At 51.0% G+C, this 18,734-nt stretch overlaps 1 protein-coding gene across 1 annotated transcript in view; it reads left to right on the forward strand.

The window, feature by feature from the left end:
• Positions 1–18,734, forward strand: part of DOCK4 (dedicator of cytokinesis 4) — a 170,230-nt gene that overhangs the window by 115,834 nt on the left and 35,662 nt on the right. Inside the window, 10 exon segments of the mRNA XM_036453753.2 lie at positions 629–821; positions 2,981–3,108; positions 3,959–4,093; positions 5,073–5,171; positions 8,084–8,178; positions 9,008–9,083; positions 11,154–11,254; positions 11,679–11,737; positions 13,753–13,901; positions 15,494–15,579. Coding sequence (XP_036309646.1) covers positions 629–821; positions 2,981–3,108; positions 3,959–4,093; positions 5,073–5,171; positions 8,084–8,178; positions 9,008–9,083; positions 11,154–11,254; positions 11,679–11,737; positions 13,753–13,901; positions 15,494–15,579 — 1,121 coding nt within the window.

Consider the following 18,734-nt stretch of genomic DNA (forward strand, 5'->3'; position numbering starts at 1 on the left):
AGCTGGTCAATGTTTCTCATCGATGTTCCGAGCTCTCTGTCCCTCTCCCTTCCTCTCTGTATAAAATCAATAGAATGTATAAAATAAATAAATAACTAACTAAATAAATAAATGTATTGCTCCGGCCAGCGTGGCTCAGTGGATAGAGCGTCGGCGGGCAGACCAAAGGGTCCCGGGTTCGATTCTGGCCAAGGGCACGGACCTCAGTGGCAGGCTGCTCCTCCGCCCGGGCCCTGATCCAGGCTGATGCAGGAGGCAGCCAAACCATGTGTTTCTCTCTGTCCTTTCCTTCCACTTTCTCTAAAAATCGATGGAAAAATACCCCTGGGTGAGGATTAACCAGCCAACCAAATAAATAATAATATATTTTTATTGATTTCAGAGAGGAAACGAGAAGGAGAGGGAGATAGAAACGTCAGTGATGGGAGAGAATCAGGGACTGGCTGCCTCCTGCACGCCCCACAAGGGGTTGAGCCTGTAACCTGGGCACGTATGTGCCCATGAACCTGCCCTCCTGGTTCACAGGTGGATGCTCAGCCCTGCGCCAGGCGGCCGGGCCTCCCGATGTCTCACAGCTCGCGGCCCAGGCCATGCCGGGAGGTGACCTGCGCTCGTTTCTCTCTCGAAGGCCGTGTTCCTGAGCTCCTTCCCCGCCGTGTACTCCGAGCTGCTGAAGCTCTTCGACATCCGGGAAGTGGCCAACCTGGTGCAGGACACGCTGGGCAGCCTGCCCGCCCTCCTGCACGTGGACGACACACTGCAGGCGGTGAAGCTGCAGTGCATCGGCCAGACCGTGGAGAGCCAGCTCTACACCAACCCAGGTGGGCGCCCCGCAGGCAGAGCACGCCCGTGTTCACAACCCGAGTCCTTCCTCTGAGCTGTTGCCCAGTGCGTTTACCCCCGGGGTGGAGTGAGGGAGATGGGCCTGGAGCAGAGAACCCGATGCTGCTCCATCGTGGACTCGAGCTGCCCGGGAGCAGCCTGGCAGGTTCCTTCTCGGGGGACGGACCGGCCAGAGAAGAGGTCTGAGCTTCTGAAGTGGGGGTTCCGCAGCAAAGCCTCGCCGCCCGCCCAGCAAGCGGAGTGGTCCCTGGTGATGAGGCGTGACCAGGTTCTGTGAAAATCAGAGGCCAGAGGGAAGATACTCCAGGGAGAAAATAAAACAAAACATCAAGAAAATAGCTCTGATTTCCCAGAGACACGCCGTGCAGGCCTGACACGAGGATGGGCGGTGTCGGGAGGTATCACCCCAGGAAGCAGAGGGGAGCGGCCACGTCAGGGAAATGCAGCGTCTGGGCGGAAAATTCCTCTGACTTCCTGGTGGCAGCGACGGCCTAGAGCACGTGGGCCCCTCGGAGGCAGGGCCTGTGTCCCCGTCCAGCTTGCAGGCCCATGACACTGGCCTGGGGAGGGAGAAGGGACCCTCGGAGAGGAAATGCATCGTAGCATGAACAGGGAAACTTAACAGAAGAAGGCTTGGGGGGTAAAGTAAGGAAATAGCCCAGGAAGTTGGACCAAAAAAATAAGATTAAAAAAATAAAAAGTCAGAAAAAGGAGAAGATAGTTTAAGAGATCCAAAAAGAGGGACCTCTCACCCTTTGAGACAGCAGGGAGGGACCTGGAGAGCATTCTGCTGAGCAAACTAAGCCCGCCAGGGAAAGACAAGGACCATGTGATCTCACTCAGATGTGGAATCCAATGACCAAAATACACTGATGAGCAAAACAGATCCCGAGACAGAGACACATGGGACAGACTGAGGAATGTCGGAGGGAAGGGGAGGAGGCGGGAAGGGATTAACCAGAGAACGCGTGTGCACACATGCACAGCCCACGGACAGAGAATAGAGTGGCAGAGGCCCGGGGTCCGGGTGGAGGGTCAGTGGGGATAGAAGGACCTCTGTAATGCTTTGAACATTAGAGGTAAGTTTGAGAGAGAGAGGGAGAGAGGGAGAGAGAGAGAGATTCGTGACGTGCATACAGGCAGAGAGAGAGAGAGGGGGGGGGGGGGGGAGAGAGGGAGAGAGAGGGAGAGAGAGGGAGAGAGAGAGAGATTCGTGACGTGCATACAGGCAAAGTTCCAGACCTAGGACAGGAAGAAATAAAAGGGAAGGAAATCATCACAGCCATCACTCAAGGCAGGTTCCCTGAGCTGAGGGATATGAGCTTACGGAATGAAGAGACCAGGAGACAAGGAATAATCATGAAAGTTTGAATTACCAGGAGTCGTTTCCCAAAAGCTCTCAGAAGGAGATAAACCAAAGCCAAAGAGCATTCCCGCCACGTGCAGAGGGCCGGACATCAATGGCAGCACCCCCGTGTCCATTTCTCCATGCGCCCTGAGTTCTGGGCGGGGCTGGGGAGCCGAGAGGCGAGGGGAATAAACCACCCACGTCCGCCCTTCTAGGCAGCCAGAGGTGACCCATCTCAGTGGAAAAGGCCCGAGAAGCATGTCTTTTTGATATTTATAGGTAAAACAAGCAATTTTTTTTTTAAAAAAAACAACCCTATTTCTTTAAAAAAATATATTTTTATTGATTTCAGAGAGGAAGGAGAGAGAGAGAGAAACATCAATGAGAGAAAATCATGGATCAGCTACCTCCTGCATGCCCCCTATTGGGGGTCAAACTTGCAACCTGGGCATGTGCCCTTGACTGGAATCGAACCTGGGACCCTTCAGTCTACAGGTGGATGCTCTGTCCACTGAGCCAGACCAGCTCAGGCTAAAACCCCCATTTCAATAGAAGGGAAACCCTGTTGCATGCAGGAATCCTGGGTTGGGAAGGGAGCCACTGGCTCTGAGCAGGAACGTGTGGGACTGGTACCTTCTTAGCTACCTGTGCTCACAGTGCATCCACCACCACACTCCTGCTGAGGGGGGGGGGGGCTGTCCCTCCTGCTGAGGATGGGGGGGCTGTCCCTCCTGCTGAGGATGGGGGGGAGAAGGGGCCGTGCAGGGGCGCTGACGGCTCCTCCCGCAGATTCCAGGTGCATCTTGCTGCCCGTGGTCCTGCACCACCTGCACATGCACCTGCGGCAGCAGAAGGACCTGGTGGCCTGCGCGCGCATCCTCAGCAACGTGTTCTGCCTCAGCAAGAAGAACGGCGCGGTGAGTGGCCCCCGTCCCGCGGCCCGTCCGCCCCGTCTGTCCCGTCCGCCCTGTCCCCTCCCGCGGCCCCCGGCCTAACGCTGGGACCTAAAGTCTTCCAAGAACCCCGTGGCGTCACCGCGACGCCCTCCCTTCCGTCTCCGGCGGGTGGGGCTTTGTGTTTTCCCGGAAGGAATGTTTTTCCATCTCGCGGGGTGGCCGTACCCCAAATAACCTGGGTTTCCGAAGCTTGCAGACGGGCAAGCTGACTCGGTCCTGTGTCCATCCCAGGGCCTCACCCCCTTTGCATGTAGGTCTCGGGCACCTGCTGCACAGCCGGTGTGTGTGCCGGCGTGTGTGCTGGTGTGTGTGCTGGTTTGTGTGCTGGTGTGTGTGCCGGTGTGTGTGCCGGCGTGTGTGCCGGCGTGTGTGCCGGAGTGTGTGCTGGCGTGTGTGCCGGCGTGTGTGCCGGAGTGTGTGCTGGCGTGTGTGCTGGCGTGTGTGCCGGAGTGTGTGTGCCGGTGTGTGTGCCGGCGTGTGTGCCGGCGTGTGTGCCGGAGTGTGTGCCGGCGTGTGTGCTGGCGTGTGTGCTGGCCTGTGTGTGCCGGCGTGTGTGCTGGTGTGTGTGCCGGCGTGTGTGCTGGCCTGTGTGTGCTGGCCTGTGTGCTGGGGGCCAGCTCCTCGCTGCCTCCCGCCCTGTGTTCTGCTAGAGAAGATCGCGCCCGTCGGTGGCCAGGGGATGTCCAGGCCGGTGAAGCTCGGCGTTGCCCGCCGCCTCCTTCTCTGCTTGGAAGCGCCCCCCCTTGCCCCCCCTGAGAGCCGAGCGTGCGGTGGGCCGGACGTCCGGACACGAGGGCTCCTCTCTCTGCAGGAGAAGGCCGTGCCAGAGGAGATAGATGTGATCGTGGCCAGCCTGCTGGACATCCTGCTGAGGACCATCCTGGAGATCACCAGCCGCCCGCAGGCCTCCGGCTCCGCCACGCGGCTGCACTTCCAGGACGTCACGGTGAGCGCCCGGCGAACGGCCGGGGCAGGGCGTGTGCGGGTCTCAGCCGAGGTCCCGGGGGGGGTGCTGGGGAATCGGGCTCTGGCCTGGGTGTGACACAGCAGAGTGCGGTCAGAGGGGACTGTGCTCAGCCGGGGCCGGGCAGAATCACACACAAAGGAAGCAGCGTTTGTAACCGCGAGGGTCCGAGTCCCGGGATGGGGGGTGTGGGCTGAGGGCCACGCGTGTTCCTGCGTGAAAGCTGCCTCCCGTGCGGCGAGATGTTGGAAAGGGAACCCGTTACGAGGGTGTTGTGTGTGTTCTTTCCAGCCGGAGAGAGCTTTTTAAAGTTCAAAGAACAGTTGGTGGAAGAACAAAACGTACCGTCCTTCTTAATTTTTTAAAAATATGTTTTTATTGATTTCAGAGAGGAAGGGAAAGGGAGAGAGAGAGAGAGAGATAGGAACATCAATAATGAGAATCATTGATCAGCTGCCTCCTGCACACCCCCTACTGGGGACCGAGCCCACACCATGGGCCTGTGCCCTGACTGGGAATCGAACCAGGACCTCCTGGCTCATAGGTTGATGCTCAACCACTGAGCCATGCTGGCCGGGCCCTCTCTCTTCTTTAAATAAGAATTATAGCACCTGCCTCACAGCATGCATGGTGTGACGAACAAAGATGTGGTAAATGTGCAGTTACTTCCCTAATGAGACACTTTCACCCCAGGGAGGAATTCCTCTCTGAATTTAGAAATTCAGGTACAACAAAGACATAATTGTACAACAAAGAAATTCAGGTACAACAAAAACATGGCTCTCCGGGGTGACATTATGGTGAATTTAGAGCAGGAAGACTCCAAAGGGGGAGTTTGTGTCATAATGGTTTGTGGTTGTTTGTTTGTTTTTAATGTTCTATTTTAGGGTGGTTCAAAGCAAGTCGCTGGTGAGTCTGTGTCCTCGCTGAGAAACATGCTGTCTGTTTGTGTTTTAATTAGGGGGAGTTTGTTGCTTGTCTCCTGTCCCTGTTACGACAGATGACAGACAGGCACTATCAGCAGCTTCTGGATAGTTTCAGCACAAAGGAGGAACTCAGGGTAAGTGACATTTAACTGTGTTTTTAATGTCCCTTTTCAACGTCTCTCGTTCTTCTTCAGCATTGTTCGGCTTTCCTCCTTCCCATCAAACTTGAAGCTGCCTTTTCTCAGCTTCGTCCACGCATCTGCTCACCCGTGTGGGCTCTGTAAGGCGAGCATGTCCAACTTGAGGCCAGCATGCAGCCCGCCATCTGAGGCCTTACATGCTTGCTATAGCGTTTCTGTGCTCATGCAAAGTAACGAACTCTTACCTTGGACAAGAACGTAGCGTGTAAAACACCTGTCATCAACTCGCCACAGGCCAGAAACAGACTGACTGAGCTGTGGAGACCGGAGCCCATGGCCTAACCCTAGTTTGGTGGCCTTGGACTCATCACCCTCAGGAGAGATAAGGGCCCCCTGAGATGTGTTAGCGGGTGCCATCCCTACGAACCCGCCGGGAGAGAGTCCGGCTGCCGGGGGCTGACGCGGGAGGCGGAGCTGTGGCTGATACTCTCGGTCAGCCTGTGGCCTCAGCAGCGTGCTGCGCTCCTCCGACGCGCTGACAGGCAATAAAAAATATTGATGTTCCTAAATATCTTTGCCGAGATCGAGGGCACTTTGCTGCTTCCTTCATGGCGTTCCCTGGAAGCGTGGACGGTGATTGTCCTCAGTGGGAGGAAGGACCTGTCGTCTGTCCTTTTCTTGCTTCTCTCTCTCTCCATCCCTCCAGGTTTCCTCTGGGGATCCAGACATTGCCTCCAGCTTTATCATGGGGAGGTCTGAGCCTGGGGGGTGGCTCGCACATCCCTAAAAACATGGGCGACGCGTCAGGGTTGGCTGACTCCGGTGGATTGGCAGGTCCACGCTCCAGCCTGAGCTCCCTGTTCCTCACGCTTCGCTTCACTCCTGAGTTTAGGATTTCAGTGGGTGAGCAGCGTCGGGCCTCTGCACACAGACGGCCACGCGTGGGGCTGAACAGGAGGACAGGGCTGCGGGGATTGACTCTCGCCCGATGTGGGCGGTGGAGGAGCCACTGTTCGCTCAGGAAGTCGGGACGTCATCGCTGAGCCTCTCCGGTCCTCAGAGTGACTGAGGGCAGCGAGTCCTGCCGTCTCTCCCCCCGCGTGCCGTGGGCGCGTGGCGGGAGGCTCCGTGTCACAGAGGGGCGTGGGCCGGGCCGCAGGCTGCCTCTCGGCCCTGTTAATTCTTCCCTCCTCGGGGACCGGCGTTATTTTAGAAATGAACAAAAGCAGAAAGTAAGACGTGATTAGGGCTTTTTTCCTTCCTTCCGCCGTCAGGAATGGCTCAGTGTACGCCCACCCTCTCCTGCGGGCTGACACTCGTCCTCGCCCCTGGCGTGTGAGTGGGCGGAGAGCCGTAGGGTCCTGCGCGCTGTGGATTATGACTTTCCATGCCGAACTGCGGGGCGGGCTCTAAGGCGTGAGATTTTACATGTTCCGGAAGCTATGTAAAACATTGTAACCTTTCCTGGTCTTTTTGTGTACTGGCTCAAGAACCACATCAGCCAGGCCAGCGTGGCTCAGTGGTGGAGCGTCGGCCTATGAACCAGGAGGCCACGGTTCGATTCCCGGTCAGGGCACAGGCCCAGGTTGTGCGCTCCATCCCCAGTGTGGGGCCTGCAGGAGGCAGCCGATTGATGATTCTCTCATCATTATTGATGTTTCTCTCTCTCTCTCCTTCTCCCTTCCTCTCTGAAATCAACAAAGAAAATATTTTTTTAAAAATCCTATCTGATTAAGCCTCCCTCCAGCTGTAAGCCTTGAGGACTCCCTGTTACCCACCGGACAGAGCCCCGGGTCTCAGCAGGTCTTAGCGGTCCTCAGTCTCTCTTCTCTCCGCAGTTCCTCAGCCACTTTCAGGACAAACATTGTCTGTTCCTAATGAGCCACGTGCATAAGTTTTAACTCACCGGGATCTTCCTTTTGTTTGTTTTGTTTTGTTTTTTGTTAATCCTCAACTGAGGATACTTTTTCATTGAATTTTTAGAGAGAGTAGAAGGGAGGAGGAGAGTCAGAAAGAGAGAAACTTTGATGTGAGAGAGACATATTGATTAATTGCCTCCCTCACGTGCCCCCACCACGGGTGGGGATCAAGCTCACAATCGAGGTATGTGCCCTTGACCGGAATCAAGCCTGATCTCAGTGTATGGATGGATGCCAAAGAAGCTGAAATAAATTCTTGTCTAAATATTTACAAGCTTGAGCAGAGCCGTCGGAGTATGTCACACACACACACACACACACACACACACACACACACAGCATGTTTCTTAGTTTTTAAGAGTCTGTCTTCTGATGGTTTGAGTGACCACCATAATCTTATATTCAAGCAGCGTACATGTTTAACATAATGTGCCGTTGGGTTTGACAAATAACGCTTTTGTGTTTGGGGTGCTTGTTGTTTTTACATTTTCAGCAACTTTTGCCTTCCATCCAATCGTTAGAGATATTTCTCCAGCAACCCTTACGGTTACAGCAAAAACTCTTTAAGGTTCAGTTGGTGAATCGAAATCGAAGCGAGACTGCACCCCTGTCTTTTGGAGCCAGGCCAGCTACGCTCCTTCACTCCACGGGGTGTCAGCGGGGCCGTGCTGTGGCCCCCGGGCCCACCCTGACGAGGTGTGAGGAGCAGATGGCTCCACGTCTGACAGCAGTGTTTCCAGATGGCCCGTGGGAAAACATCTCCAGAAATGGCACTGCCCTCTGGCATGACAGCTCTGAGCAGCATTCCTGGACGGGCCATTGTATTTGAAGTTTTTTTTTACATAAGAGAGGAGTGTGTTTCCACTCTGCTAGCTGCGAAGCATGGGTCTGTGTGTGTGTGTGTGTGTGTGTGTGTGTGTGTGTACGTGCAGGTGCATTGCGATAACCAATACTGCAGTAAGATGGTCTGTTTCCTCCCCACCCAAGGACTTCCTGCTGCAGATCTTCACCGTGTTCCGAATATTGATACGGCCCGAGATGTTCCCCAAGGACTGGACTGTGATGCGCCTGGTGGCTAACAAGTGAGACTTTTTTTTTATAGTCTTTTTAGGGAGAGAGAGGCAGACAGAGGGAGAGAGAGAAACATCAATGGTGAGAATCACTGATCAGCTGCCTCCTGCACGCCCCACACTGGGGGTTAAGCCCATAACCTAGATACGTGCTCCTATCAGGAATCAAACCAGTGACCTCCTGGTTCATAGGTCAGTGCTCACCACTGAGCACCCCGGCCAGGCTAGTACAGCCTTGATATTAAGGATACATGAAGGTCATCATCCAGGGTTAGAGCGGAGGACAACATGACATTTTTAGTTTGATCTCAAGCTCCAAGCTGCCAAGTCCTGGGGTCCTTTTCCTCTGCTTTTGAATTACCTTCTCTCACTGCTTTTAGAAAAGTCACTACTACTTGTTTTAAACGGGTGGACTTTACCAAATAGGAGGCAGCTGATCAGTGATTCTCATTGATGTTTCTGTCCCTCTCTCCCTCCCTCTGAAATGAATAAAAATATATTTTTAAAAAATCAAACAACAGAACAGATAGATGATGCCCTGAGAATTCCTCCCCTCCCCCACCTTATTCACCCCCTGCCCCGCCTGGGGAAACCACCTGTTAGTTACTTCCACCGTCCTCCCTGCATCAGGGTCCCTAGATCCCAGCCTCGCAGGAGGCAGACTGTGGGCATCCTTCTGCACGTGGCTCTTTCCTCCAAAATCCTGGCCCATTGTCCCACAGTCTCACATGCAAAGCCCCTCGTTCTTTCTTTTTTCCTTTTCCTTTTCCCGCTAGCTGTACAGCATTCTTCTGCATTGGGGTGGCGTTTCTAACTTTCTCTGTGTTACTTTGATCCCTAGCGTGATCATCACAACCGTTCTCTACCTGTCAGATGCACTTCGTAAGAACTTCTTAAACGAAAACTTTGACTACAAGGTAAGTATTCACCTGGTACTCAGAGACATGGCCTCATGCATTTGTTTTCTCCTAACCATCGGAAAGTAAATTTGTTCTGGCTACCTCAAACTCACCTCGGGCCATCTGTGTTTTAATTGTGAATAACAGTAGGAGAGTTTTCATTGTATGTGTGAGCAAGTCATGGCTCCAACGGTGCTTGCCCACCAGGTGGAATCCCAGTGCCTAAGAGGAAACAGTACTGTGTCATTACCAGAATTTTTAAAAATGTATTTTTTATTGACTTCAGAGAGGAAGAGAGAGGGAGAGAGAAAAAAAATCAATGATCAATGATTAGAGAGAATCATTGATTAGCTGTCTCCTGCCTGCCCCCGACTGCAACCCAGGCCTGTGTCCTGACCAGGAATCGAACTGTGACCCCCTGGTTCAGAAGTCGATGCTCAACCACTGAGCCACGTTGGCTGGGCTTGTTACCGTAATTTTTAATTCTTGTCTTCTCTTTGTGACACTCATACATGATTAAGGAGACTTAGAACATGTTTTTAAGACATATCTTAAGATAGAGTTTATATGAAGAAAACACAAAGTAATCACATTACTTCCTTTACTTTTTTGTTTTCCTTTTTTTAGAATAAATTAATGAATGAGAAGGGAAAAAAAGATTAAGGTTTTCTAAGGCAGAACTTTACTAACGTGTCTGTAAAGTGCCTGGGTCTGTAGTAAGAGGTCTTGTCCTACTTTTTCAGGGGCAAACAGGAAATGGTGAAGCGGTGGGTGGAATGTGCTGCCTCTCCTTCATGATGTCTATGTTTTGGGGCATCTTTATTTTTTAAATAACGTTTTTCACATTAAATATTTAATAAAACATCCTTATTGATTAACTAGAAAATATTTTTTTAAAAAACCACAAATATAATAAGACCAATGGAATTTTAATGATTGCATATTTCTTTATATCAGACCTTAAAATTATATCAGACTTTATAATAATTAACCTATCAACATTTCATAATCAAAGCTCTCCTCGCTTTTTAATACTTTGGTTGTTTCTAATATTATGTTCCTATAAATTATTTCTATGTACATTCTTACAAAATAAAGCTTGGCATATGTCCCCAATTATTTCTTTGAATAAATGTTTATAAGTGAAATTGCTGAGTTCAAGGTTGTACCACTCATTTGATTATCTATATCTGTACCAACATTAGGACTTTTTTTTGTGACAATTTGATAAGGAGTAAAAATCTTTTTTTTTGCTCTAATTTGCATTTTTAATAGTTACTTGTTATTGACCAGTTATTGACTAAAATTCATATTTTGTGAATTGTCATTCTGGACCTTGGTTCGTTATTTTGCCGGGGTTCTATCATACTTTTTAATTGTGAGAACTCTTTACATATGAAAGATATTAATCCTTTTTAATATTTCTCCTATTTCCTTTTTAATTTTACAAGGAAATACTTGGTATAGGTAGTGAAGTTTTTTTTTTTTTTCATTATACCTTATATCTTTTTGGTTAAGTTTTTTGTCAGCAGTTTTATTCTGATCACTCTCTGATGCTGTTTTGGGGATAAGTAAACTTGGAATCAAAAGATTTGTCTGGGCAGGGAATTTTTATATACTGTCTGAATTTAAAGCAATCAGCATTTCCAAAGAAGTGTGTGCATTCTTTTGAATTCTACATTGAAAGGAGTTCCAAAAAGGAATTCACACAGGAATAAAGTGATTCATCTCATAGCTCTGCCTCCTTAGAGATGCACAATTTTAAGAGAAATGAAACATATTCCATTTAAATATACCCGAGAGAGCCTGACACCTGTGGCACCACATGGAAGCAATATAGTAAAAGAGAGTATCTATTTAGTTTGCTTCTTTAGTGTAGACCAGTTAAAGCATGTGTAAAAGTAGGGAGAGCAGCATAAGGAACTCTCGTGTACCCATAACCAACTTCTACTGTTATCAACGCAGGGCCATTGGATATCAGCCATACCCTCTCCACTTACCGCTTCAGAAGCAAATCTACGTATCATCTCACTTCCCCTGTGAATATTTCTGACAACATAGTACATACATTTCTCACTCTTGTTTCAGATCTGGGATTCCTACTTTTACCTCGCGGTCATTTTTATAAACCAGCTGTGTCTGCAGTTGGAGATGTTCACGCCTTCCAAAAAGAAAAAGGTATTAGAAAAGTAAGTACCGGTGTGTAATCAGACGGGAGCATGAAGCATACCAAGTGCGGCGCCTTCCAAAGGGAGCTCCAACGATTCATAGATTAGATGTTTGCGCCGGAAATTACAAAGGAGAGGTGATGGCCAGGACGACATGCAGCAGGCTTTTCTGGGAATTTCAATATTTTGAACTTATTGTAACCTTTTTATTGGTCCTCAATCTTTCAGGATTCAAAATTACTACCCAAGTGAACATTCTGGGGCATATCTGTTTTATTAAAGATTGACATGAAGATTTGAATTAGAGGCATCAAGACATGCACGTTGAAATCTTTCCTTAAACACAGGCTGACTTTTAACCCAGACGGAGAGATAGTATCCTACAGACACAGTCTGCCTCTGTTCCGGAGGCGCTGTGTCAGGCCTGCTTTTTGCTCTGTCTCAGGTACGGCGACATGCGGGTGACGATGGGCTGCGAGATCTTCAGCATGTGGCAGAACCTGGGTGAGTGATGGGAAGAGAAGCCACCGGCTTTTCACAGCTCAGCCCGTACTGTTCTCCGTCCATTTACCAAGGGCAGGGTTTGAAAGCAAGTGTCTAAACCAGTGAAGGTATCTGTACAAAGTAATGACACGTTGGGTTACAACTAATTCTTTAAATCGGTGTCTGTTTGAAAAAAGTCACCTCATCTTCGTGAGTTTCCTTATTGTGGAGTGATAAATTTTATAACCCAGCTCACTCCAGTCATACATACAATTTTAGCAGTGTGTGAAGAACCTTTTGGAATTTGCAACTATAACACCTCGAAATCTCTAGGACTCCCAATGTAGATGAAACTTCATGGAAATTGACTTGGGCATCACTACTCTTTAAAAAAAAATTTGAAGCCATTGACCTATACCATGAAGAGTATAATCAGAGGATGTGAAGGCATCTGCAGTTGGTAGGAAACCATTAGACCTAATTTTGTTAGCCAATCACAGCAGACAGAGCGCGGTATTCTGGCAAATGATGATGGCACAGGTTTGGTGACATAGAAAAGAATACTTGGAAAATAGTTCCAAAATCTCCTTCAATATTTCCTATTTAACTTGGTCTGTTACTCATTTATGTAAACTACGCACGTGGACCGTGTCCACTCACTACCACTGCGTGGCTCCTCCTGTGGTTAAAGGGACGAACCTGTCTGAACCGAACGTGCGATGACCTGCAGGGATGTCTGCTCTGGCGCTCCTCGGAGCCCAGCGTGGCGCAGGCAGGGTGTGTTTGCTGTTCATGAAAATAGAAGCATCGTCTTTGGCTTTCATTCATGTCACAGAGTGACTTTTGACTCGGACACATACAGTTCTCAGACATGCAGAGCCATTGGGGGAAGCCCCGTCGGATGGGTCATGGAGCTCCGTGCTCAGTGCTCTCAGGGCTGTTTAGGCTCTGGTCCACGCCCCGCTCCGGTGAGAAGGCCAGCTGGGGCAGGGTAGTGTGGGTACCAGAAGGTCAAAACATGGCCGCTGGCCCTCCGGGTCAATCGGAGCATCGCTGTGCACGGTTACTTCCACGGCAGCCTGGGTCCACACCAGGAGACCCGTGCACGCAGGCGCAGGAACCCCTTGCTCAGTTCAGCGGCACCTTCAGGCTTCCTATGATGTCATCGCATGTGTCATCAGAGTTTCTCCTGTGCGCTGTCTTCCGAACAGATATTTGTAACCCTCTGGGTTTTAGATTAAATGGCTTCTTTGGGAAGAATAAAGTGGAACGTTCGATAATTCGGTAAATTAGCCTAACATCCGGCTCATATGAACAATTCCCTGATGGTCCTAAAACGTCATTGATAGCCCGGCCAGAGTGCCTCAGGGGTTGGGCGTTGATCTATGGAACCAGAAGGTCACAGTTCATTCCTGGTCAGGGCACACACGCTGGTTTCAGGCTCAATCCCCAGTAGGGGGCGTGCAGGAGGCAGCCGGTCCGTGGTTCTCTCTTCATGGCCCTGTCTTTCTCTCCCTCTCCCTCCCGTGGGAAATTGTGCTGTCTTCTGGAGGTGCCCCCACCTCCTCCACACCGCGGATAACCTTTGGGGATACAGTGTTCTCTTCTGTCACATTTTTTTTTTTTAAATGAAAGACATACCTGGACGTGCAGTAATGTGCCTTACTTTTTCTGTTAATTCCATGGAATAACTTCACCGGTGTCGTCCTTCCACCTGGTTTTTAACGGCAGCATAAAAATTCCAATGTGTGTGAGTGTTCAGTAGTCAATATCACCAATTCCTGATGACTTCTATAGCTTTTCATTGTACCTTATGCCTTCTTTAACTGAAAAAACGAATTCTCTCGTTTTTAATAAAAATGGAGAAATATTAATCAACACATTGAAACGTGCTGTTTGCGTATGTGCTTAGGGAAATAGTTCCTTGCTTGGGGAGGCAGTTATCACTGAGATGACTGTACTTGCAGTCGTTCTAAACAAATGTTACAGCGTTAATTTTCTGAATACACCGAGATGCCAACATTCCGTTGCTTTAGGGGAGCACAAGCTTCACTTCATCCCGGCGCTGATCGGGCCCTTCCTGGAGGTGACCCTGATTCCCCAGCCCGACCTGCGGAACGTCATGATCCCCATCTTCCACGACATGATGGACTGGGAGCAGCGGCGGAGCGGCAACTTCAAGCAGGTAGGCAGTGCCCGGCGTGGGGGAGACCTCCCTCACTGCTGGGAGCTGGGAAGTGAACACCCAACTGGCCATCGGCAGATAGGTTCCCCCTGGCCGGCCCCTCCCAGCCAGGGGCCACGTCCCCTCTAGCGCCCAGAAAGCCCTGAAAAAACACTTCCTACCCTTCAGCTGAAACAGTCTGTGACCTGCCAGGTCTGTGTTTGAGGACGGGCAGGGACTTCCTTTGCTCTCAGCTGGGCACAGCGTGGGCGAATCTGAAGGTTAATGAATCTGAAAGCCACTGCGCTCCCAGCAGTCTGCGTGGCGTATGTGGGGAACGGCTTAGCTCTGAGCATCGGACGCACAGTGTCCTTGCCACTCTTTGCTCAAAGAATTCATGTAAAGGGGAAAGCGGTGGAAATTCCTGCAAAGGCTATTCAGAAGAGACGCAGGCTCTCAGAGGCCTGGTCTCGTTTTGCAGAGACTCGGGGTCGTATTCCAAAACCAGATTGCATAAGAGACCAGCTGCTTCTGCCCTTGAGCTGCAGATCCTGGGCCTCCTTCCCGTTCACACAGTCACTGTCCTCACGTGGACACACTCAGCTGTCCTCGCCTGTGCGCCCTCACCGGTGGGGAGGACTTGTCCTCGCTTCAGGCCTTTCTCAAACCCGACAAAAACCGCCGTCAGTTCCACCGGCGAGCTGAGAGCCTCTGGAACCGCCCTGTCCCCAAAAGCATGGGCTCTCAGCGTATCAGTGTCCACACTTACTTTCAAGAAAGCCAATAGGTGGATGAGATGCTATTTAAAAACCATGTTGGGGGACCCCCTGATGCCCTTTCCTTTATCCCGATTCATTGTGATTGAAAGGGACCGTCCATAGGGCTTAGGCCTGCACCCAGTCAGACCGCATCGTCCAGCCCAGCTGTTTTCGCCTCGGCAGCCAGGTGCTTCAACCTCTGTCTCCTGCCGGCCGGGCGCCCAGCCCCGCCTCCCGGGGGGCAGGCAGGCCCTGCAGGGCTTCCATGCTGGAGCACAGGGAGGTTTGGACCACAGTTTTCAGGAAATACGTCCTCTCTCTCCCTCCTGAGTACTGACGGGGAGCATTTCCGTAGGATCTGCCATCTGTCTGTGGACGGGCCAGCTTCTCGCTTTCAGCAAAGATTCCTGCAACCTCATTCTGCTTGGAGAAAGAAAATAGATAGAAAACACAGAGATTTAAATGAACGCTTCTATATATGTACAGTGATTTGAGAGAGAGAGAGAGAGAGAGAGAGAGAGAGGGAGGGAGAGAGAGAAGAAATGGGCCTGCCAGTGTTTTTTAGCTCCTAGAAAAGGGCTCCATGTTGGAGCTGGGCTGCAGTGTTTGGGTTGGAGTGGACAGGGAGGGGTTTGGGCAGCAGCTGGAGCAGCCCCGCGGGGAGCTTAAGGCCCGATGCTCCATCTACATGAGCTTCTTAGGACTCTGTCTACTCTTAACCCAACCCATCTTGTCACTTCCGCACAAGCCGATTGGACCGCTGCTTTTTCTCTTGGGGACGTAACTTTGCTTCCATCTGCCTGGAAGCGCCCCTTGCCCGGGGGAGCGGAGAGAGCACTGTTGGGTGTGTTGCAGGTGGAAGCCAAGCTCATCGACAAGTTGGACAGCCTGATGTCGGAAGGCAAAGGGGACGAAACCTACCGGGAGCTCTTCAACAGTATGTGAGTAACGGTTCACCTGCAGCTGGTCCTGCCCGGGGTCACGTGTCACCTCAGGCAGCCGAGAGCCGCAGACAGTGCGGGCAACACGGGTGTGCCTGGTGGGGGTAGCGGGAGAAGCTCGGGGTCCTGGTCTGATCTGGATAATGGGTTTGATTACATTGATTGAACATGTCGTCTTATTCTAATCGCTAACTGCTCAGGCCACGTGTTCCATAAGAGAAACAGGAAGTGAGTCCTCTAGGGTAGATTGGGCATGAGCAGTTAGGAGGAGGCGGGACCAGTCAAATGGGCTGGGCCTAAAGGAGAGGGTTGTTCAGAGAGGTCTGTATTTCTGTAATTAATCGGCGCCCTGCCTTGTGGACCTACTTCCAACCTCACCCAATGGTTGTTGAGGGGCGTGACCCGCTTCCTATCTCACCCAATAGTTGTTGAGGGGAGGAACTTACTTTGAACCTGACCCAATGGTTGTTGAGGTGTGGGTCCCACTTCCAACATCATCCAATGGTTGCTGAGGGGCGTGACCAGCTTCCAACCTCACCCAATGGTTGTGGATAGGCTGAACCCACAGCCAACCACAACCAATGATTGTTGAGGGGCGGGACTAACTTTCAACCTCACTTAATGGTTGCGAAGAGGTATGACCCATTTTGAACCTCACCCAATGGTTGTTGAGGGGCGGTCCCACTTCTAACCTCACCCAATGATAGTTGATGGTCGTGACCAACTTCCAATTTCACCCAATGGTTGTTGAAGGGTGGGACCCACAGACAACCTCGCCTGATGGTTGTTGAGGGGCAGAATCCATTTACAACAACATCCAATGGTTGTTGAGGTCTGGACCCAATTCCACCCTCACCCAATGGTTGTTGAGGGGTTGAACACACAAATCAGTCCTTGGACTGATGCTTTTACCCTGAACATAATTGGCCAGAGCTGTTAATTACATTTTTAAAAGTAAAATTTTTTTATTTTGGAATAATTCTGGAATTACCCCACAATTGCATAGTGAGTACAAGGTTCTTGAGCACAGGTCTCCTGTTGTTCCCAGCTTCCATAACCCCGGCACCGACACAGCTAACACGTGAATGCCACGTGCCCTGACTCTGGTGCCCTGCTTGAACCGGACTGTACACTTGTGTTTCCCTGGTCTTTCACTGATAGCCTTTTTTCTGTGGGAGGATCTACCCAGAACCCCGCACTGCTTTTAGCCCCATCTGTGCATTGTCTCCCAGTCGCCCTTGTTTCTAATGACCTTGATGGGCTTGGAGGGTGCTGTGTGGAGAGGGACTACAGCTTTGGGACAGGTTCAAGACCGGGACTAATGAGAGGACCCAGTCTTCTCTTGGCCGTGTGCATGTCCCAGCTTGGAGGGCAGAGCCTCCCAGCACAATTATATCCAACAGCTAGAGGGTTTTTTGTTTTGTTTTGTTTTGTTTTTTTTTAGCTTGAACCCATGGTCTGAACAAGTGGTCCCACTTGCCTGAGTGATATAGGCTGCAGGTAACCCAGGTCTGTTCAGGTGCATGTAATGGAGTAGGATCGAAATCCTTGGGAATGCTGTGAACACCTTCACCAAGCCCTCACTTTGCCTCGTGGCATCTGCTACAAAATAAAGAGTCGGCCTGTGGGCTTGGGTGCTGTCTCTCAGGAAGCAGCACCCCACCGAGCCCCAGCTTTCATTGTCTTGTCTGTCTTTTCCCAGCTTTTCAGCCGCCCCCTCTCAGGGCCACCCTGGGCCGGGTCTGGCTGCACCGCGCTGGTCCTGTGTATTGAAGGATGCCTCTTGGATTCTCTGATGTTTTCCTCATCACAGACTGGGGTTTAGGGAAGAGCACCACATGTGTGGAGCATGCTCATGGCACAGAGTCAGGGCACGTGGTACCAACACGATTTATCCGTGGATCCCTATTGATGTTGGCCTTGGTCACCAGGATCCTGGGGTGTCTGCCAGGTCTTCACTGTACACCTGCTGTGATTTCCATCCCACAGTCTAAGTATTGGGAGAGAGACACATAGTGCCTTTTGGGAAGGAGAGGAAGGCTGGGGGAGGGGTTGGGAGTGTTTTTGGACGACACAGTTGCCCGTGTCATTGAGGGTAGATTGGGCATGAGCAGTGAGGAGGAGGCGGGACCAGTCAAAAGAGCTGGGCCTAAAGGTGGGGGTTGCTCAGAGAGATCTGTATTTCTGTAATTAATTTGTGCCCTTCCTAGTGGACCTACTTCCAACCTCACCCAATGGTTGTTGAGGGTCGGGTCCTACTTCAAACCTCACCCAATGATAGTTGAAGGGCGAGACCTACTTCCAAGCTCACCCAGTGGTTGTTGAGGGATGGGACCCAATTTGAACCTCACCCAATGTTTTTTGAGGGGCAGGACTCACTCCCAACCTCACCCAATGGTAGTTGATGGTCCAATGGTTTGTGAGGGGTGGGATCTACTTTCAACCTCATCCAATGTTTGTTGAGGCATGGGTCCCTCTTCTAACCTCATCCAATGGGAGTTGAGGGGCTTGACTTACTTCCAAGATCATCCAAAGTTTGGTGACGGGTGGGACCCACTCCCAACTTCACCCAATGGTTGTTGAGTTCAGGACACAATTCCAACCTCACCCAATTGTTTTTGAGTCATCTTTCTCTAATTCCAACAGCACCTTTATTTACCTATACTGCATCTTCCTGAAATAAGTAAGAATCGAGATTTATTACTCTTAACAATGCTGACAATGAGGGTCAGAGACTCCAGGGGATGGGTCAGAACAGGGCATCAGAAGCACGTACTGCCCCCCTGGCTGCCCTGAGGCGTCATGGCACCGGATTGAGCACTTTCTCGCTCAGGACTTGCCTGGGGCTGGGCCGATGTGGAAACACACAGGGTGCTCCCCGCCTTGGGGGGCCTCGGGAGTTTTCCAGAAGACGTAACTCCCATCCCAGCTTTTCCCACAGTCACTGGTTCATCACACTCTGATCCGAGTGAGGCAGTAAGAGATCTTTCTTGGCGATCACACACTGAATGGTAGTCTGCAGGCAGGATCAGCTCTTACACACACTTCCGGGGTGAAGACCAGGCGCAGGCCCGGGTGTTTTAGGTACAAGGGGCGCCCTCAGCGCTGCCCTGTGTGACACAGCGCGGGAGATGAGGGCCAGATCCTCTCCCCAC

Source organism: Pipistrellus kuhlii, unplaced genomic scaffold, assembly GCF_014108245.1.
Source record: "Pipistrellus kuhlii isolate mPipKuh1 unplaced genomic scaffold, mPipKuh1.p scaffold_m20_p_26, whole genome shotgun sequence".
In the NCBI taxonomy this organism is placed as follows: domain Eukaryota; kingdom Metazoa; phylum Chordata; class Mammalia; order Chiroptera; family Vespertilionidae; genus Pipistrellus; species Pipistrellus kuhlii.